The sequence below is a fragment of the Pelobates fuscus genome, chromosome 9, assembly GCF_036172605.1.
Source record: "Pelobates fuscus isolate aPelFus1 chromosome 9, aPelFus1.pri, whole genome shotgun sequence".
In the NCBI taxonomy this organism is placed as follows: Eukaryota; Metazoa; Chordata; class Amphibia; order Anura; family Pelobatidae; genus Pelobates; species Pelobates fuscus.
This window is the reverse complement of record NC_086325.1, coordinates 86008485-86031656: the sequence shown is the minus strand read 5'-3', so window position 1 is coordinate 86031656 and position 23172 is coordinate 86008485. Positions and strand designations below refer to the sequence as shown.

General features: G+C 41.0%; 1 protein-coding gene across 3 annotated transcripts in view; it reads left to right on the top strand.

Moving 5' to 3' along the window:
• The window catches only part of GUCY2F (guanylate cyclase 2F, retinal), a 113397-nt gene that overhangs the window by 28529 nt on the left and 61696 nt on the right, over positions 1–23172 (top strand). For all 3 annotated transcript variants that reach the window (XM_063432135.1, XM_063432136.1, XM_063432137.1), the window contains exon 2: positions 20553–21385. In XM_063432135.1, coding sequence (XP_063288205.1) covers positions 20644–21385 — 742 coding nt within the window. In that variant the 5' untranslated portion in view covers positions 20553–20643. The remainder of the gene's footprint in view (positions 1–20552; positions 21386–23172) is intronic.

The following is a 23172-nucleotide window of genomic DNA, read 5'->3' as shown; positions in this document are numbered from 1 at the left end:
ACTCATGCATGTAATTGTGTCTTTAATATTGTAACTTTTATCTGTGTTATATGATTTAAAATTATAAATACATCGATCAGTTTTACTAGTTTTTCTACAGGCTACACAACAATTACATCTAAAAAATCAATTTTTGTGTTTCATAAAATTGTTTATTACTTCAGACTTTTTCTGTTTTGTATAATTCTGTGTGAGATGCATTCTCAGGTTTGGGGCTCCTCTAAATATAATTTTTGGCCGATCTGGGATGATTTTTCCTAATATAGGGTCTTCCTTCAAGAGATGCCAATTATTCCTGATTAGTCTTTTTATTTGTTTATTTTTATTATTATAGTCTAGGACAATAGGCAATGTAAAATCCGTCCCATTATTTTTAATGTTTCCTAGACCCTTGTTTTGGGTTAGGAGATCTTTTCTATCTAGACTTATAATATTTTCCATAGTTTTTTCAATTTTCTCTTGGTCATAGCCTTTTTCAATGAATTTATTTTTCATCATATTAGCCTGAGTTTTATAAGTATCAACATCTGAGCAGTTTCTCTTTAACCCCTTAAGGACACATGACATGTGTGACATGTCATGATTCCCTTTTATTCCAGATGTTTGGTCCTTAAGGGGTTAATCTGAGGAATTGGCTTTTAGGAATACCATCAAGCCAACTCCTATAGTGGCAACTGTCCCTTCCAATAAAATTGTTAACATGAACCGATTTAAAATGAGTTTTTGTATTAATTCTCGTATCTTGGATAAAAATATCCAAATCCAGAAAAGTTACATATGTCTTACTAAAATCCGCTTTTAAAACTATACCATCACTATTTGTGTTTAAAAAGTCTAAAAATAATTGGGCTGTAGAAATAGGACCTTTCCAAATAAATAAGAGATCATCAATATAACGAAAATAGGCGACCAGGTTCTCCACCCAGCCATGCCCGCTCCATACCATTCTCTCTTCCCACTCCGTCATGAAGAGATTGGCATAGCTGGGCGCGAACCTGGTCCCCATTGCTGTGCCATTTTTTTGTAAGTAAAACGAGTCTTTGAACCAAAAATAGTTGTTGTTTAGAATTAAAAAGATACATTCAATTATAAAATTTATCTGTTCTTCTTTCATCTTGTTATGTCTCTCTAAAATAGATTTTACAGCTTTGCAGCCTCTTTTATGTTCAATTATAGTGTATAGGGACTGCACATCACAAGTTATGAGTGTATAGTCCTCCTCCCACTTTATTGTTTCTAATTTATTTAGTAAATCCATAGTATCCTTAAGATAGGATCGGGACAATTTTACATAGGGCTGTAACATAATGTCTATATACTCTGACATATTTGATAAGATAGAGTCTATACCAGAGACGATAGGTCTTCCTGTTTTTTTTTTTAAATCTTTGTGGATCTTCGGTAAAAAATATATGACCGGTATTTTTGGAAATTTCTTATTTAGATAATTGTACTCATCCATACTTAGTATATCCTCCTTCTTGCCTTTATTTAGAAATGTTTCTAACATATTTTTGATATCTGAGGTAGGATCTCTTGTGAGTTTGACATATGTTTTTATGTCATTTAATTGTTTAAAAGCCTCCTCTTCATACATTTCTGTAGATAAAATTACTAAGCCCCCCCCTTATCCGCTGGTTTTATGACAATGGCATCATCATTTTGTAACTCTTTAAGGCTTTCTCTTTCCTTCTTTGATAGGTTATTTTTGTCTCCTATATGTTTTTCACTCAGATTCCTTATACCTTTAGATACCTTTTTTTCAAATATATCTATTGCACTTGACTTAAAATTTGACGGGTAAAATTTACTTTTATTTTTTAGAGAGCTTTTAACATATTTATCTTCTCTCGTATTAATCATGTCTATAGCTTGATTGTTTGTCGTGTTGTTTTTACTTACATAGAACCTTTTTATAGTAGCATTTCTTACAAACTTATTTATGTCTATGTATGCTAAAAAAGGATTAAAGGTTTTTGTAGGGGCATATTTAAGACCTTTATTTAATACTTTCAACTGTATATTCGTTAAAGGTTTGCCTGATAGATTAAAAATCCCTTTATTTTCATCCTCATTTAAATCTTTCTTTAATTCTTTTTTAACAGCTATTTTTAGAATCTCTCTGTTCTTCCTTTTTTGTTTTCGTCTACCTGACCGTCTTCCTCTAAACTTCTTTTGCGGCCTCTGATTGGACTGATGTGATCGGTCTGTCTTTCTCGGTTTAATGGAATCTCTAAAAAAGATGTCTCATCAAATTGTTCAGAGAAAGAGAGGGCGTGGTATCTATTATGTTGAAGTACATCATCGGGGGGACTATTTCTAGTATTCTCGTGTCTCTTATGGGTCCTCCTTTCCTCTCTTTCCCATGCGTGTTTACTGTCTTTGTTTCGAATTTCCTTAGGGGACCTGTGTTCTTGGGTTAATCTGTATGTCTTTGGTCTTACAACTATTGGGGATTCTGTGATTTCAATCTGTGTGTGAATCCTTTCTCTTCTATCTAGATTTTCTTTATGGTGAATAGTATCCATATTTGTTTTGCGTGTTGGTACGTTTGTGTGATCTCTTAGTTGTGTTTCTTTGTGGGAGTTGTTTCTCATGTGTATGTCTATTTTTTTAAAGTCGTGATTAGTGGACTGTTTCTGTCTATTAATGTGTATATTTTTATTCATCTCTATTCTTTGTTTATTTGGTGAAATGTGTGCTCTTTTTGGTGAATATTGCCTTCTCATTACTTTTGGTGAATGGTTTCTATAGGGTGAATATTTATTTGGAGGAAAATTCCTTTCTGGTGTGCGCATTCTATATCTTTTTTGTTGAAAATTAGCTCTATGAGTGTAATCGTGACTATAAAGACGCTTTGACTTAAAATTAAAGTTTCTATTCTGAGTCCCATATCTATTTTGATTAAATTTATTGGGAGTTCTATGGCCATCATAGTTCCATCCCTTTTGTGAATTTTGTTTCTTTTTGTTGTAACTACGCACCTGATCATGGGCGTAGTCGTATTTGTCCCTACTGAATTTACTAATTTTTATTTTTTTGGTTTCCATTTCTGTTTTTTGAATGTTTTTCTTTATTTTAAGTGTGGAGTCATAGTATTCCTCTGTGTCTCCAAAAGGAATTAGTTGTTCTTTTAAATCATTGATTTTTTTTATCTAGATTTTGCAGCTTTTCGTTTTTTACTTTTATGAGAGACTTCATAAGGCCAAACGTACAAAATTCTAAATAGCCGTACCATTCTTCCATAAAGGGTCTATTGTCAGTATCAGAAGTTGGCATCTTAAATAGTCTTAGTCCCCTAGGTGTTATTTTGTCTTCAATATATTTTTTTAATGTTGCTATTTCCCATCGTAATTTCATTTCTTTAATTAGTGTGATTTCAAGTTCTTTCAAAAGTTCACGTGGGTTATCAAAACTAACTAAGGGTTCATCACAATCTATATCGATATTCAAATCTATGTCTTTGAATACATCATTAATGTCAATAGTATATTGATCTCTGTATTCGAATAGTGTCATAGTTATATTAGGGCAGCCTATATGGGAAAAGTTAAAGTAAACAGAAAAAAGGGGGAATAGGCGCTCACTAAAAAAACTAGAGGTGGGCAGCAGTGAACCGAGCAGGAATTCCCAATGCCTACTCACAATAGTGAAACAAACAAGAAAAGGGTGGTAAACCGCGCCCAAACAGTACAAGTAATAATTAAGATGTATACATACAAATTGTCCTATAATAAGGAATGTATGGAACCTTCAATAGAAAAAATACAGAACAATAAAAGTGCAGTATATCAGGCAAAGTAAGAGTTATTAAAACTTATAAAGGGCTCACTCACACTTTGCAGAGCTACTCAGAGCTCTGCCGTATAACGCCTAGACGGTACAATCCCCGTCTCAGGATATCAAATGATGGTGCAGTGCGGTATCCAATCCTCCACAGTAATATCTGGAAAAAATAGAGATAGGATCCAATAGTATAGTATGTATTTCAAACAATATTTGTAAATAAAGGAAAAGTATCCTACTTACAGATTTCAGAGCAAATATCTTGCTCTAGTATGTACAGCATACGGTGGTATAATCCCCACCAACGGATATATGTCAGGATTCAGAAAAATCAGGAACAGCAAATAAAGTAGTAAAAACTATAACTTTATTTAAATAAAAATATGTCTATAATAGAACAAGTAGATATAAAATCTCCTACTTAACGCGTTTCGCCCAGTCTAGGGCTTCTTCAGAAGTATAAAGTCCAAGTTTGGATAAAATCCGCTTTATATAGGTGTCCCTGATTGATGTAATTTGGTCCTGGTGTGGTTTCGCTTCCTACTTCCGGGTCGCGTACGTCGCCCGGAAGTGACGTCATCGCATCTTCCCGTGGCATGCTGGGACATGCAGTCTCCCTCCGTTTGTGTTGTATGTAGCACGGAAATGGACCACACCAGGACCAAATTGCTTAAGTATATTCCCCAAGCAAATCAGACGGATACTCAATCATAACATAAGCAACATAAGCTAAGCAAGCCAATCTGACAAGCCCTATATTTGACCCTGTGACTTTTCAAACCCCCAAAAAACTGTACATGGGTGTACTGTTGTACATGTGAGACATTGTTGAACACAAATATGAGTGTTTAAAAACAGTAAACCATATAATGACGATGATATCATCAATGAAAGTGTAGTTTTTGTGTGGAAAATTAGAAAAAAAAATCGGAACACTAACTTTGGCAAGGATTTGTGGCTGCTAAAATACTGGACATACCCCATTTTGAATACCCCGGGTTGCCTTTTTTTGCAAAAAATCAGGAATGGGGGTAATTCTCATTCCTGCACTGCCATACAGTTTCAAAGGCAACATAGGCCAAGCAAACCAATATGACAAATTTCAAAGTGTAAAAACTGAAATGAGCATGCCCTATATTCGACCCTGTAACTTTCCAAAACCCCATAAAATCTGTACATGGGGGTACTGTTGCACTCGTTAGACATCGCTGAACAGAAATATGTGTTTTATTACAGTAAAAGAAAAAGACTAAAGTGAAATGGTTGTTCCACTAGAGATGGAAAAGTTGGACATCCATTCCACCAAAAGATATCTCTAGAATATTAGAATAATTATTAGGTATAACCTTTATTAAGCCGCAGCTTGTTTTATTACAGTAAAGCATATAATGATGATGGTATCATCAGTAAAAGTGCAGTTTTTGTGTAACAAATGCAAAGAACATATATGAACACCGAATTTTGGATGGGATTTGTTACTAAGTAGCTACTAAAAAAGACGGGACATACGCCATTTAAAAAAAAAAAAAATCTTTATTTGTGTAATTTTGCATTAATATGGGTGAGAAGGGAAGGGTTACAGAAAAGAGGGTGGAGGGGGGTAAGGGTAGTCTTATGCAATTTATAAAGTTGGTGTTGGTACCATCGCAGGGTATTTTATCAGGCATAATGTTACAGTTACATAGGAGCATACATTGTTTCTTGGTGGTAGTGATGTCATCATTGGTGACATTTCTACAGATGAGGTCATTTTGCGTGGTTGGTTGTATCGTACCTTTATTTTGCTATATTTTCATGAATTGCGGTATTCAATCACGGTGTTGCCTGTATATAGATGGCTGTGGTGATTGTTTGATGTTGTAGGTACCCTTGTGGGGATTGGTAGCCTGCATTATTATTTGTTTGCATAGGTAGATGTTTACAATGGTGATTTGGTTGGGGTCGTTGCAAGGCGTGTCATTAGTCGTAGTGTTTCATGTCTTTTTTGCTCTTACTGGTGTCGCAGCCTTGTGTTTGGGTAGTGTAGGGTATCAGCGTTTTGTCGTCGTGGAGGCTGTCAGTCTTCCCATGTCTGTCTGGGGCACTTCTGTATCCTGCTTTGTTGTTGTACGTGGGGGTGGGTTGGGGTATGGGTTTAGTGGGTTCGGGTGTTTGGGCTTGGGTGACGGTCCACCGATTGCCCGGGGGCGCAGCGCCCCTCCCGTGTGGGTTGTGGGGTAGGCTGTGTGGTGCAAGGATGATTGTGTTCTGTGGCTGCATATGTGGGTGGGTGTGTGTTGGTGTTCCAGGTTTTCTCATGGGGTGTTGGTATGTTGGTGTATAAGTTTTACCATGGTGTGGTTGTGTCTCCCTCCAGCCATGGGTCCCATATTTTGTGGTACTGTTTGGGTGAATCGTGTATTTCTGCTGTGAGTTTATCCACGTGTGAGCTGTCAGTTATCTTTCTCAAGATCATTTCTTGTGTCGGGATACGGGTTGTGGACCATAGTTCTGCTATGGCCCTTCTTGTTGCCAGGGCTATACGGGCTATTAGTTTGTTTTCGGCTCTGGTGAATGTGTCTATTGGCTTGGAGAGTAGGAGTGCCCAGGGGTCTGTGGGGCAGGGTTTGTACAGTATTTTGGCGATCAGCTGTGTGACGCGGTGCCAGAGAGGTTGGAGTTTTGGACACGTCCACCAGCAATGTAGGAACGTGCCCTTTTCCCCGCATAGTTTCCAGCAAGTGTTGGTCAGTATTTGGTGCATAGTGACTAGGCGTTGTGGTGTGAGGTACCAGCGGAATAGCATCTTGTATGCCTGTTCTTTGTGCGTGACACATATTGATATGGATGCAATCGCTTCCCAGATGTCTGACCAGTCGGTGGCTTCCTCAGGGGGGCCTAGATCTGTTTCCCATACTGCTATGTATGGGAGGGCCAGTTGTGTGTGGTGGTTGGCTATTGTCATGTACATGTCAGAGATTTGCCCTTGCCTTTTAGGATGCATTGTACAGTCATATTCGAAGCGAGTGAGTGGGGCCGTACCGGCTTGTCGTATGATCGGGGTTGCTGAGAAGCTGCGTAATTGTATGTATCGAAAGTGATCAAAGGTTGTGAGGGAGGATAAGTCTTTGATTTCTGAAAATTGTATGATGGTATCATTTTGGTATAGGTGTCCTAGTCGTGATATGTCTCGTCATTCGAAGTGGGCTATGTGTTTTGGGGTGAGTCCTGGTGGGGATAGTTTGTTCCTCCAGATTGGGGTCATGGAGGAGAGGTAGGAGGATAGTTCAAATTTGTCTCAGCTTGTCCCAGAGGTCGAGTGCGTGTGTGATCGCAGGTGCGGTCGTAGGGGGTAAGGGCCTGTGTGGTTTAGGTGTCCACATGTATAGGGATGGGTGTTCCCAGACGAATATCAGGTGGACATACACCAATTTAAATACCCTGGGTTGTCTTTTTTTGCAAATGGTATGCAATGATCTGGATAATTTTCATTCCTGTACTGTCATACCATCTCATATTCAACAATTCAATTCAGGAAACCAGTCTGGCAAATTTAAAAGTGTAAAAACTGAAAAGGGGAAGCTATTTATTTTACCCTATAACTCTCCAAAACCCCATAAAACCTATACATGCGGGGCATCGTTGTATACATACAAATATGTGTTTTGCACTGTGGGGTGTTATAGTTGTTAAATTATTTTTATTATTTTATTTTTGGTATTGTATATGTTTCGAGTGCTGGGGGAGCACTTTTTAATTAGCAACATGCACAGAGCACTTTAACCTCTTCTGAAGGGTCCATACACTTTTTCTTTTTTAAAAATACACATGCGCCTTTAGTCCAGCCACCAGCCAGTAATATTTTCACCTGTGGTTCCTAATGACTGGGATAAAGGCATACTGAAAACATAAGAAGACTTTGGGATCATCCTTAACGGACCATTATAGTGCCAGGAAATCAAACTCGTCTTCCTGGCATTACATAGTCCTTAGGTCCCCCCACCCTCAGGGTACCCCTCCTGCTGGGCTGAAGGGGTTAAAACCCCTTCAGCCACTTACCTTAATCCAGCGTCAGGCTCACTCGGCGCTGGTGACCTCTCCTCCTCCTCAGACGTCAGCTCCCGAGTGGAGCCGAGTACGCATGCGCAGCCAGAGCCGTGTGCGCATTCAAATCGCCTATAGGAAAGCATTTCTCAATGCGATTTTTGCATTCAGCGTTGCAGAAGCGCCTCTAGCGGCTGTCAAGAAGACAGCCACTAGCGTCTGGATTAACCATGCAATGTAAACATAGCAGTTTCTCTGAAACTGCTATGTTTACAGCTGCAGGGTTAAAACCTGGGGGACCTGGCACCCAGATCCCTTCAATGAGTTGAAGTGGTCTGGGTGACTATAGTTGTCCTTTAAAAATAAACTTATATAACTCTTCTTTAAAAAGTTACTCCAACCAGTTTTTCTGTCATTTTGCATCTGTCAACTAACCCAAAAATGTCAAGAAGTTTCTCTTATTGCTTTTTGGGGTGATTTACACAACAAATACCCAGAGTTGTCCAAGCAGGCAATCAAAGTTCTGTTGCCATTCGCCAGGACATACTTATGTGAAACTGGATTCTTGCTTTACTCTGCAACAAAAACAAAGTATCAAAATCGACTTCACGCAACTGCAGACATTTTTTTTTGTTTATAATGCCCTATTAGGCACTTGCCACTTATACTCCCCCCATTTGGTTGAAAACCTTTAAAATAAGGTTAACACTTACCTTGAATCCAATGCCGGGCAAAGTTTTCCCCAATCTTTTCCCCACCTTCTCTGTCGTCTCACTGCATCACTGGTTTCCTTTCAATTTCCATAGAGAAGCCTTGATGGAACTTGGGTGCATAAACTATGACCTTCCAATCAGCTTCTTCTGACAGAGAAGCACTGTCTCCAACTCTGTGCATGTGTGCATTGTGTGCAATTACGAGGGAGGAAATTAGCTGAATGACAGCTCATCTTGCTGTTTCAGGCCACCCACCACCCAGTCCAAGTGCTGGAAGGTCCCGAGGACTGCACGAAGGGTAGAAAGTGATGGAAAGGAGGGAGGGGAAAATTTACCAAACAGTTCTACAGGAGAATTTAACAAACAGTTCTACAGACTATTTAACAAATAGTTCACAGCTCTGCCTGCAAGAGAAGAAAAGGATTACAATTGTCACCAGCGTACAGTGCATTTAGATGATGGATGTATTTTTTTTAATGTAAGTCAGTTCGGAACAGACTTCTAGACTGACTAGCTCATGTTTGCTGGACACTGGCATACATTTAAAGATGTCTGTGTATAGGCAGAGTTTTGAGCTGAAATGCTGCACATGCAGATTGCTCGCACCATGACCACTTCTAAAAGCAGAAGTGGCCATGGAGGTTGGAGTAACCCTTTAATTGGCATATACATATATAGTAGAGATAGAGATTGTATTAAAATCCATCACTTCACATTTCCAAATGAAACACAATACAAGGAAGTTCCTTCTTATTTTGTAATTTATGTAATCGGGGTTTAGATAAGCTTGGCCATATTCGGACCGGAAGGTGCAAAATAATCATGTATATAACATCCATAGCACCAAAATAGATGATGAGCAATATGTTCTGTGTGCAACATCGTGTACGCCTGCTTGTACAAAAACATTAAATAACAACATTGTCCTTGTCTCTGAACATTATATTGCTTGATTTTATCTTTTGTATCAGTGTCTAATAGAATTGTATTATTAGACCCAGTATGTAACCTTGGCATTCATTCAGTTTACTTCTATTACGAACCCTGACTAACATGACATCATTGGTGCATTATGATTTTCCTGTTTATCAGTGATAAAATGACTATATATATATGTGTGTGTGTGTGTGTGTGTGTGTGTGTGTAATTTACTAGAAGTACAGTATACAGCTCTGATTTGCAGTAGGAAAATTACAAACAATTTAAAAGCAATCTGAGACTGGAGATTACCAAGTAATTTTAATGATCAAAGTTTTTTGCTATCATATTTTGTCATTAACAATTTTAAACTTTTCATTAATTGTATTGTGTTGATCATAACCCTGAATAGTATGGCAAAAAAAAGCCCCCAATAATTAAAAACTAGGCATGTGCATGGGGAAAAGTTTCGGTTCGGTTCGGCATTCCGAAATTCGGGATTTTCGCAATTTGGGACTTCGGCAATTCGGCACTTCAAGACTTCGGAACTTCGGCAACTTCGGAACTTCGGCTCTTCAGCACTTCGGAACTTCGGCACTTCGGCACTTCGGCACTTCGACACTTTGGAAATTCGGCGACTTCGGAACTTCGGCACTTCAACACTTCGGAAATTCGGCAACTTCGGCACTTCAGAACTTCGACACTTCGGAATTTCGGAACTTCGGCATTTCGGAATTTCGGGACTTCGGCACCTCGGGACTTCTCGTGCACCCGCTTGGTAGATAACTCCCTAATTCCTACGGTATTAGGGAGTTATCTACCAAAAGGCTGAAAGACCTAAATTGGTCTTTCAGACAAATTTACTAATACTAAGTAAAAATTACTAAGTATTAGTAAATTTTGCCCCTACTCGCTATACCGCGAGTAGGGGCATGTCTAGTAAACAGTGAGCAGCCTGTGACTGCTCACTGTTTAAAAAAAGAAAAAAGCACCCCCCAGCCCCCACCCCTGAGCGGAGGGTAGGGGCCCTAACGTAAAATGATGGGGGGACCTATTGTCCTCCCCCCGGTCCCCACCCCTGAGCGGTGGGTGGGGGCCCTAAATCAGAATAAGGGGGGAACCTAATGTCCTCCCCTTGGCCCCCACCCCTGAGCGGTGGGTGGGGGCCCTAAATTATAATAAGGGGGGATCTAATGTCCTCCCCCCTGGCCCCCACCCCTGAGCGGTGGGTGGGGGCCCTACAGTAAAATAAGGGGGGGACCTAATGTCCTCCCTCCTGGCCCCCACCCCTGAGTGGTGGGTGGGGGCCCTAAATACTAATAAGGGGGGACCTAATGTCCTCCCCCTGGCCCCCACCCCTGAGCGGTGGGTGGGGGCCCTACAGTAAAATAAGGGGGGGACCTAAGGTCCTCCCCCCTGTCCCCCACCCCTGAGCGGTGGGTGGGGACCCTAAATATTAATAAAGGGGGGGACCTAATGTCCTCCCCCTTGGCCCCCACCCCTGAGCGGCGGGTGGGGGCCCTATATTGTAATAAGGGGGGGACCTAGTGTCCTCCCCCCTGGCCCCCAAACCCTCAGCGGCGGGTGGGGGCCCTAAATACTAATAAGGGGGGACCTAATGTCCTCCCCGCTGTCCCCCACCCCTGAGCGGTGGGTGGGGACCCTAAATATTAATAAAGGGGGGGGACCTAATGTCCTCCCCCCTGGCCCCCACCCCTCAGCAGCAGGTGGGGGCCCTAAATACTAATAAGGGGGGGACCTAATGTCCTGGCCCCCACCCCTGAGCGGCGGGTGGGGGCCCTAAAATAAATGTCCCCCCCAGATGACTAGGGGTCCCCAAATCCCTTGTCACCCCTCCCCCCAATAAAAATTATCCACCTACCTAACCCCCTCACCTTAAAAACTAATGAGGGGGGGCCTTTAACTAAGTACCTTTAAAAAAAAAACAAAAAAAAAACTTACCATGTTTTCTTTCTTCTAAAATCTTCTTTTTTCAGCCCCCAAAAAGGCCAAATAAAAAACCATAATAAGCGACGCAATTATATATATATAAAAAAAAAAGGAGCTCCAAAAAAAAATCCATCTTCACCCATGGAGGGCTCCGCGCAGACTGAGCTCTGCAGGGCGGGGGAAGGCTTATAAAGCCTTGCCCCGCCCTGCAATTAGGCTCAGCGCACTCTGATTGGTGGGTTTAAGCCATCCAATCTGAGTGCTCTGACAGGTAAATGAAGAGACTGACAGGTAAGTCTCTACATTTACCTGTCACAGCACTCTGATTGGTTGGTTTGAAATCCACCAATCAGAGTGCTCTGTGTCATTTTACACAGCGTGGGAAAGTTCTTTGGAATTTTCCCACGCTGTGTAATTTGACTCATAACTCTCTGATTGGTGGATTAAGTAACCAATCAGAGAGTTATGAGTCAAATTACACAGCGTGGGGAAATTCCAAAGAACTTTCCCACGCTGTGTAAAATGACACAGAGCGCTCTGATTGGTGGATTTCAAACCAACCAATCAGAGTGCTGTGGCAGGTAAATGTAGAGATTTACCTGTCAGTCTCTTCATTTACCTGTCAGAGCACTCTGATTGGATGGCTTAAACCCACCAATCAGAGTGCTCTGAGCCAAATTGCAGGGCGGGGCAATGCTTTATAAGCCTTCCCCCACCCTGCAGAGCTCAGTCTGCGCGGAGCCCTCGCCGGGTGAAGAAGGATTATTTTTTTTTGCGCTCGTTCTTTTTTTTTTTTATAATTGCGTCGGTTATTATGGTTTTTTATTTGGCCTTTTTTGGGGCTGAAAAAAGAAGATTTTAGAAGAAAGAAAACATCGAATGTTAAGTTTTATTTTTTTTTATAGGTACTTAGTTAAAGGTCCCCCCTCATTAGTTTTTAGGGTGAGGGGGGTAGGTAGGGGGATAATTTTTTTTGGGGGGAGGGGGTGACTAGGGGTTTGGGGACCCCTTGTCACCTGGGGGGGATTTTTTTAGGGCCCCCACCCGCCGCTCAGGGGTGGGGGCCAGGGGGGAAGACCTTAGGTCCCCCCCCTTATTAGTATTTAGGGCCCCACCCGCCGCTGAGGGGTGGGGGCCAGGGGGAGGACACTAGGTCCCCCCTCTTATTTCAATTTAGGGCCCCCACCCGCCACTCAGGGGTGGGGGCCAGGGGGGAGGACATTAGGTCCCCCCCTTATTAGTATTTAGGGCCCCCACCCGCCGCTCAGGGGTGGGGGCCAGGGGGGAGGACCTTAGGTCCCCCCCCTTATTTTACTGTAGGGCCCCCACCCACCGCTCAGGGGTGGGGGCTGGGGGGGAGGACATTAGGTCCCCCCTTATTAGTATTTAGGGCCCCCACCCACTGCTCAGGGGTGGGGGCCAGGGGGGAGGACATTAGGTCCCCCCCTTATTTTACTGTAGGGCCCCCACCCACCCAGGGTGGAGGCCAGGGGGAGGACATTAGGTACCCCATTATTATAATTTAGGGCCCCCACCCACCGCTCAGGGGTGGGGGCCAGGGGGGAGGACATTAGGTCCCCCCTTATTATAATTTAGGGCCCCCACCCACCGCTCAGTGGTGGGGGCCAGGGGTGAGGACATTAGGTCCCCCCCCCTTATTCTGATTTAGGGTCCCCACCCACCGCACAGGGGTGGGGGCCCGGGGGGAGGACAATAGGTCCCCCCCCATTATTTTAGATTAGGGCCCCCACCCACCACTCAGGGGTGGGGGCCAGGGGCTCGGGAGGGGGGAACTTATTTTTTTTTTTTTTTACAGTGAGCAGCCACAGGTTGCTCACTGTTTAATAGACATGCCCCTACTCGCGGTATAGTGAGTAAGGGCATAATTTACTAATACTAAGTAATCTTTATTTTGTTTTAGTAAATTTGGCTGAAAGACCAATTTAGGTCTTTCAGCCTTTTAGTAGATAGCTCCCTAATACCGTGGGAATTAGGGAGTTATCTACTTATTCATTCCTGTCATTACATTGACTGGCCAAGTAACTTACATTTTATATGAATGTATGTTACTTGATTGTTGTAAGTGTTGCAAATTCTTACAGCTGAATCCTGTCTATGTTTGTATACTTTTTATTTAAAATTATTTACAATGTAACATTCTTCTTCTTTCACTGGGTAAGTATATTGTACTTAGGCGATACTGTGCTTCGGAACTTCGGCACTTTGACACTTCGGAACTTCGGCACTTGAGCACTTCGGCACTTCAGCACTTCAGCACTTCGGCACTTCGACACTTCAGAAATTCGGTAATTTCGGAACTTCGGGACCTCGGCAATTCGGCACTTTGGCAATTCGGACATTCGGAAGTACCCGAATGTCTGAATTGTCTGAAATTCGTCCGAATACATATTCGGACCGAAACGAATTGCACATGTCTATTAAAAACTGACAAATAGGAAACTCAAAGCATGATGCAGAAACACTGCCATACAAGGGCTGTGGTTTGCAATCGCTAGTAACATGAACTTTTATGTTACTGTTTGCTAATTATTTTGTGTTGTTAGATGATAACTATTTTAGAAATAATATTTTTTATTTAGCTATTGTTAGCTTGGGTACATATACTCTGATCTTTAAATTATTTCTTATTCATCAGATCATTTTCTCATTAGTTTTGTACATACTATTCTACACCAGTTTTAAAGATGGATATTGCAGAAATAGAAAAAGTGCAGAGGTGAGGTACAAAATTAATAAGGGGAATGGAAAACACAAGTTATCAGGAAATTGACTTTGACCTCCCCTTTGAACTGCTCCCAATGCACCACACCAAATCTACCAAAGCGATGTATACATTTTTTTTTACCTAACACCTACTAAGTTCTTGATCCCCACTATGGGGAAGCAGACGGTTGCGCCATCCTTCCAGCAGTATAAAATAAAAAGGAAAACGTTAGTTATAAAGAAGGGCTAGAAAAAAAACTGCATTAGAAAAAAAGGCACCTCAGAGAGGATATGCTAGCCCTATACAAATATATACATAGTCCGTATAAACCGCTTTATGCTAACCTGTTCATTAGAAGTAATATACAAGAGACAAAATAGGTCACGACACTGGTTAGAAAGGTGTTTTCGCTTACAGCTAAAGAAAGGGTTCTTTACAGTAAGAACAATAAAAATTTTGAATTTTTTATATAAAGAGGTTGACATCAGCATCTGAAGATATATTTTTTTTTAAAAAGACTTGAATGCTTTTTTTTGCAAAAGCAGAGTATTCAAGTATATATTGTAGTATTTATGTGAACAGATTGTTGATCCAAAGAGAAATACGATTGTTATTATGGAGTCAAGAGGGATTTGCTTCCAACTTTGTAGCATAGTTGGGAATAGTTACAACAGGTCTTTTGTTTTTGTTTACTTATTTTGGACCAACAGCATAAAGGAATGATTATTGGTGCTGTTTTGGCTGTCCACATCTCTCCACATCTCTGCACTTCCTTGACTTTTGCTTCCAGGAATTTATTTAAGGAAAATTAAAGGAATAAAATATAGGTAAAATGGCCAAAATGTATTAATGGCTGCGCACCCATCTGAGCCCAGTTGTTATATTGTCATTAAGCTCTCCCATTTTTTGTTTGTTCCTCATTGGTTTTCTTTCAGTGCTCTGCACTCCCTCCCTCCCCTTCTTTTAGACTATTTTCTTCACTTCTTTCCATATTTTCTCTAACTTATTCTTTGTGGTTTTCTATCTTTCTTTTTATGCGTCACACATTAAGGTGTGTCAGTTGAAAAATAATCTGAGAGCTCGTTATTATGCCATGTGGTTTACAGTTGTAATGAAGATTATTCAATTATTGAAAATCAGATTCATCGTCAAAATGTACCGACTTTCAGCTAGTTGCAATAAACAAATCAAACTAAAGCAAGTGAATGCATCAATGCAACACAACGAATGCATCAAGTGTTTTCCCCAAAGTCAACTGAAAATCCAATTTATGACTTCTCCAGTCTCAAAATTATTCAAAATTATTCAACCCCTTAATGGTAAGCATCTTTAGTACTTAGAAGAGCACCCTTGTGCTGTCATGAGCTACTGCAAATGAAATGCATAGCCAGATACCAGCTTCTGGACACATTCCTGAGGAATCTTAGCCCATTGCTCACAAGCAATGGCCTCCACTTTGGTAATAGTCTTAGATTTACGTGATGCAACCGCCTTCTTCAAATCCCACCTCTGTGTTTGGCTATTGTTTAGTTTACTGTACAGATATTTTATTTAAGACATGATATATTTTGCTTTACATTTATATTCTGCTGCATTTTGATGTATTTGCAGAATATACTTTGAAGGTAGTGTATCTTACTCTCTCTTCAATAAACATTATTTAAAGAAAAATAATACAATACATAAAACAGGTATTTACTTTTAGGTTTCCCATAGCTGAACATAGGCTGTACGCAGCTACATGCAGACCTCTCATTCGCCAGGAAGAGATGCTCCAACGTGGAGGGTCTCATTCTGGACTTTAAGGGGCTTGTCCCATAAATATCTGTCCAGCAGACGTTTATTGACAAATAGGTTAGCCCCAGGGAGGATATGATGAAAAGAACCATTACATAAACCAAATAGCATCCATATTACAGCACCTATCAGTTTACATACAGCCCAGTTTATAGTTTTGTAAACTGGGTGTACGGAGTAATTTCTCCTGATTGGAGAATCTAATTTTGATGTCAGATGGGTGTAGACAGGTACCTCCTGCATTACACCAAATTACACTTTAAAACATATATGAACTTTTAGTTTGATTAATCTGACCATTTGTACTAGTATTTTTTTTAAACATATATAAAACATATATAAACATATATAAAACATTAAAAATACATTATTTGGTCAAATTTCACAATTTAATTTAACCTGGTAAATTTGAGTAAATTTTGAGTTCATTTGATTTAACCCAGTAAATATGAGTTATATGCCATATAATTAACACCGTCATTACCAAAATGATTTATACATTTTTTTAAACATATATTTTGCATTGGAAAACAATGCAAAGCAAAATTTAGTCAATAAATCCCCACTTACATTTACATTGTGTTACACATGTTTTTGTATCTATTTTGTTTTTTGCTCATCCTACAATATAGGTCAAGCATTTTATTTTTGCTTCTATGATAATATTTCAGATTGTGTGTGAAGTATTAAAAGGTCCACTAATACGTCTGTAATGAACAAATTAATGAGAAAATGGAAAAATAAAATGTGTAAATAGCAGTCTGTACACGAAGCATATCTGGCGGTGAAGGGGTTAAAGGTAAAGAAAAACATTAAAATGGATTGATTGATTCATTGATTCATAGACATTATCAATCTCTTCCATTCTGAAACCAGCTGCATCTTAAAAATATCCAGATCTGCCAGCAAAACAGTGCAATTTAGCATTTGATAACATTGAAATTTAGTAAATATAATTCCTGATTTTTCAGCTTCATGTTTTAAAAATGACTCTAATACAAAAAAATATTAAAACAACAAATGTGTTTGTGCTCGTGATTGAATGTTGTTGTGTATAACGTATTATAAACCTAATATTGCTGTGTGGTGATCCAGTGACCCGGATTCTTGAAATCCCAAATACTTTGAAAATTAGCATTTTAATGGAATAATTCTGTATGTAATGAATAAAACGTAACTCCAGTACATAAAATCGGTGAGTGAGAGTTATAGAAATAGATGAGACATGAGAACAAGTGTGTGAGTCAGAGCTGCGGCGGGAGACACATTGGGTTTAAAGTGCAGAAATGTAATTTTCTGAGTAATGTTTAATCCTGTATAAGTATGACAGATAACAAAAACTTTGTCAATTTTATACAAAAAAAATGCGATGAACAAAACTGTGATTGCTATAATCATGTTATTGAATTACATTGCTATTATATTTTAAACTGAAGTGCAATGCAGTGCGAAGTAATGTGTTATTTGCGTGTCTGGTGCTTAGCCGTATCATATCATGGGAAAAGTTACATCAAACTTACTGGAAGAGGGCAAAGTATGGCTTCCTGAATCCTAAACTGTATGTTTACTCCATAGCTTACTTAGTTCTTGTTTTCTCTGCGTTTGAGTTCCCGCATCTCTCCATAAGTGCTTACCATCTTTTTCTTTTTTAAATCTTTATTTTTGTGTGAAAGTCTTGTCATAAATACAACATATATATTTGATGTACAAAGATTTCTTGTGATAGATTTCCAACATTGTTCATTTTCCATTTTCTTTCTCTTTCTTTCAGTTGAGCTTGTCTTTTATGAGATACAAAAAGGACATTTCACTTTTTTATGTTTTTATAACCTGAGTGTCGGACCAGCAGTATGCGATAAACTAAACCTTCTAAGATAGGGCGCTGACATTATCGTAAGAATGTGATGGTTTTTGGGTGGGGATTGTGTAACCTGTCCTGTGTAGTTTGGCCCTGGTTCAGCCAGGGATCTCTGTGTTTATCATTATGTGGGATTTTGGTGCCCAGGTCCCCTCCCGGTGTAATAAGGAGGAGGAAGAAATAGTTTAGAAAGAGTAAGAGATAGTAAGGGGAGGGGGGGGGAGATAGAAGAAAGGGGGGGAGGAGGGAGAAGGGATTACGTCAGTTCGGCATGGCGCCGGGGCCCCCCTGAAGTCCTGCCTCGCGCTCCCAGACCATGTGGGGTCTTCGTCTGTTTGTGTCCTGTTCCTATAGGGGAGGGGGGGCAGATCAAAGTAAATTGTCGGAAAGGTCGCTGTTTGTCCAGGGTTCCCATATTTTTTCGAATCTAGACATGATTCCTCTTACCCGGGCTGTCAAGCTATCCATTAGGTACATTTCTTTTATATCAGAAATTACTCTCTTTAAGGGTGGCATATCTACTTTTAGCCATGAACGTGCTACAGGTCTCCTTGCTGCTAACGTTATTTTGTGGAGCAATTTCTGTTCCCTTTTTGTCCAGTCGTCTTGAGATCTATTTAATAGACATGTCCAGGGGTTTTGGTCGGATGCCCTAGGGAAGATCTGTTTGAGTAGATTAAAAAAATTTGTCCAGAAGGTTTGTACCCGTGGGCATTCCCACCACATATGGAGGTATGTGCCCCTGAGGCCACATCCCCTCCAGCAGTCATCAGATGGTGCTTTTCGCATATGAAAGAGCTTGACCGGTGTGGTGTACCACCTGAACATTGTTTTGTACGATTGTTCTTGAAGGGATACACATATGGACACTGTGTTGTTAGCCTCCCATATTTCCCTCCACTCCACTTCCTCCAGGACTTCCCAGATCCCTCTCCCAGGTGTCCGCATATGTTAATGTGCCCCACTCTTCTGTTTCTCAGCAGATATGTGCGTACATCTTAGTTATAAGTCCTGATTGTGTGGATTCATTCAGGCACATTCTCTCAAAGAAGGTTAATGGTCCCTTCCCCGTTTTTGTATGAGTGGGTGTTGTGCATAGTCCTTTTGTTGCAAATACCAAAAGAAGTCTGTGGGTGTGAGGTGTGCTGTCTTTTGTAAGTGGTCGAATGTAACTATACTATTGTTCTTGAACATGTGGCATATTCTTTGTAGCCCCTCTTTTTCTAGGTTTGCGAAGTCTCTAACTACCATGCCCGGGGGAAAGGCCCTATTTCTCAGTAGGGGAGTTAGTGGGGAAGGCCAATTTGTATTTTAAAGCTGATGCGTCCCATAGTCTCAGGGAGTTTAAAATAGCCGGGCATGTGGTTCTCAGAATTGGCTTGTCTTCTTTGGGCACCCACATGTGATATTGGGGTAGATCCGATCCCGTTAAGAGGGACTCTAGGTCCACCCATCTGCTTATGTCCAGTGGCGCGTGCCACATGACCACCTGGGAGAGTTACACTGCTAGGTAATAAAAATATAGTTGTGGAAGTCCCAGGCCACCATCTGTTTATGTCTGTATAGGATGTTTCGGGATATTATGTGGCGACGATTTTGCCATATGAAGTCCCCAATCGCTTTTTGTAGCGGGGCTAAGTCTGATTTTAGGAGCTTAACGGGTAGTGCTTGGAAAAGGAATAGGATATGGGGCAGTACATTAATTTTTACTGTATGAATATGCCCTATCCAAAAAATGGGTTTATCTAGCCATTTATCCATATCTTGTATTAGGGTTCTCATAAGCGGGGCATAATTCAGTTGGTACAATTTGGCCGGATCGTTAGGTAGTAGGATCCCTAGGTACTTTAGGTGCTCTTTTGCTATGGGGATGTTGTAGGTTGCCCCCAATGCCGCCGTGTCCTCCGCAGACATGTCCAACGGGAGGGCGCTAGATTTTTCTAAGTTGAGTGCTTACCATCTTTAACATCAGTACCAGTATATACAGCTCTCATTTTCTCCATATTACATCTGCATATTTTTCCATTCATGTTGTCCCATCCATCCATATTACATCTGCATCTTTTTCCATCCATGTTCTCTTGATAATTGACATTGTGTTTAATATTAGTAGATTAGATATTAAAAATCACCATGTATGTGGGGTCCTGTTACAAACCACAGCTCACAGCCAGTTGTCACATTACCTCTAGTTATGTACCGTCTATGCCACCATATACTGTGCATGAAGTGTTGCGTCTTACTGGTGACAACTCTGATGCAAGATTCTGTTACACCACACCTTTTTATTCCCTCTAGAAAGTGCAAAAATGTCATCCACGTACATTCTGGGCAAACAGGTACATGTGACAATATGAACCCTTCAGATACTCAGGTCATTGTCCTGTTTTGGTTTCTTGGCACAGCATGTTGTTGTTTTTTTGTATTTTTTGGTATTCTCATTTCCTGTCTTCTCTGGCACCACTCACTCGGTTTGGCTTATTGACTTTAGTCCATTCTGCCTGATCTCCTCCACTTTAATATAAAATATTAATATGTTGTTGGTTCCTCACTAGCAAAATGCTGCCCGCTTTTGCACAATTAAGTGCTTTATATCCAAAAAGATGGTTTAGAAAAAAAAAGTCTTATGGTGTAAATAGATAAATAAAATACCTTAATTTCAACAAGATATTTACAAGCTGCATTTTCAGGCATGTTCTTTATACAAACATTTTTTACATAATTTTATTCTTGCGTTACTTGTTCACATTTCCAATGTAGCATTACCCTATTTTTGTTTCAGGAAAACACTGGACATGCTGTGCTAAGAAAAACCCGACAACCAAGCTCTAGGCATCTCTTCACCGCGTGACACGGTTATCTGCAAGACTGCAATGCTACAGGAGCCTTGGCCTTTTCATAGCTTTGAATTAAAATGTAACAGTTACCCAAAATGGACTGAGCCTGAGTATTTCTCATTTTCACCTTTTCCTTCCAAGATATTCCTCTACTGGTCACTTCTGGCTATCTTTTTCTTTCCAAACCTTGTGCACACTATTCCATACAGAGTGGGAGTTGTTGGACCTTGGTCCTGTGACCCATTGTTTTCTAAAGCTCTTCCTAATGTTGCTGCCAAGTTAGCTATTGATCGCATTCACAGTAATGCTTCTTTAGACCTAGGACTTTCATTTAATTACGTGATACTTGAAGAAGATTGCCAAACTTCAAAAGCCCTTTCAACATTCCTTACATACTCTGGGGTGGCATCAGGGTTTATTGGCCCTTCCAACCCAGGGTACTGTGACGCTGCTACCTTACTGGGAAAGAACTGGAACAAGGCTGTGTTTTCTTGGGCTTGTATCAACTATGAGTTGGACAATGTAAAAAGTTATCCCACATTTGCCAGGACGCTTCCGTCACCCACCAGGGTACTGTTTAATGTTATGAAGTATTTCCAGTGGGCACATGTTGGAGTCATTTCATCAAGTGAAGATATCTGGAGAGACACTGGAAGAAAGGTAGCAAATGCCCTGCGTAATAATGGTTTGCCAGTGGGAATTGTTGTTTCAATGGGAGAGGACAGCATGAGCATTCGACAAGCATTGGAGAAAGTCCGCAAAGTTGAAAACCTTCGCAGTAAGTTTCCATATTTGTTATCATTATTATTTGTTATGCTCTTTGTTAAAAGGTGCTTGGAATAAAATGGACCACTATGAAGGTGTTAGAGAATATTTACTGATAATGAACAAGCAGTCATGGGGAGAAGCAAAGAAGAAGTTCATTTAGGATGTGGTATTCATGTAAAAGTGTGAGACTAAAGGAGAATAATTGAGATAACATCTAAATGGTTGTCATCTCAATGAGAGGAAGGGGCAGGGGTCTAAAACAGAGAACATGAGTTAATACGGAGACAGTGGTGTATTTAGGATTTGTGCTGCCCTAGGCAGGACGGTGCTCGGGCACCCCCCCCCCAATTTAAATTTCCCCCACCCCTTCCTGTCAAGGCTGCACTTTGACTGACAGACGATCACTCACTGACAGACGCACACTCATTGACAGACACACACTCTCATATACACTGACAAACACACTCACTGATTTGACACACTGATAGACAGACACACACTATTACTCGGACACACACTGACAGACTTACACTCACTGACAGAGCACACTCTCACTGACAGACGCACGCACTGACAGAGGCACGCATGCACTCATTGACTGACACATACACACTAACTGACCGACACACACACACTCACTGACAGACGCACTCACTGACAGATGCACACACTGGAGTGGATTACTTACCTGTCCAGTGATGCTGCTGGGCGGGCATGGGGCTGACAGGCTGAGTAGGCGGCGAGGGAGCTTTAATCTTCCTGCTCAGCTCCCTTGCGCGCCGCTTAGTGATGCCGGGAGTCAGAGTGACGTCATATTCTGGCTCCCGGCTTCATTAAGCCCCCAGGACACGAGGCAAACAAGGGATCTACTTGGGCGTTTGGGGTTGTCTTTTTTTGCCGCCCCCTGTAAAGTGCTGCCCAAGGCAGATGCCTTGTTTGCCTCGCGGAAGATACGTCCCTGTATGGAGAGGTAGGTGAAATAAGAGGGAGGGAAAGGTAGCATTATATAGAAAAAGTCGATATCATGGGCGCTGAGATGGAGGAAGGGAAGTACAAGTTGGGAGACTGACAATAGCATCTCTCCCTCCCCCCCCCCCCCAAAAAAAGGAGCACGGACTAAAATATGGAAAGAATGAAAAAAAATTAGGCCTGTACACTTTAAGATCTATTTGTTAATTACAGTAGAATAATGAGAACTCCTAAAACTCTTTGCAGTGCAAGGCTAAATAGGTCCTGGAATGAGGCACCTGTGACAGGGAGCAGGGCTGGATTAAGAGCACAGTGGGCCTGGTGCTGACAATTATGATGGGCCTAATTACGGAATCTTATCGACCAAAAACACTAAAACAGTCATACCTCCAAAGCGTCATGTATCTGATGGAGATGGTGCTGGAGGGAAGCTCATAGGATGCAGCTATAAGAAAACACATACTCTATGCTAATTTCTCTCTAATTTATGCTTTCATCTTTCAAGTAAATCCATAACCCTTAACAGCAGTGTCCAGTGAAGCAGGAAGTCAATGGGCGGGGTAAAAGGGTGTGCCACTGGCGCGAATCACGTGACAAGACCTGCCAAAAGGGGTGAACATGCCCAAAAAGGGGGCATGTTTGTCTAAAGAATTGGAAGGTCAGCCTGGCATGAAAGCATGTCAGGCTGCCTGCCAATCCTGCAGGCTGTCCAACTAAGGGCATACTATGCAGGCAGCACCTTGAGCTTGACATAAATGCGTCTAATGATGCGCTCACTCCATGCTTTCTAAGGACTGTCCCCTAGCACTCGCTGGTCCACTTTTCTCC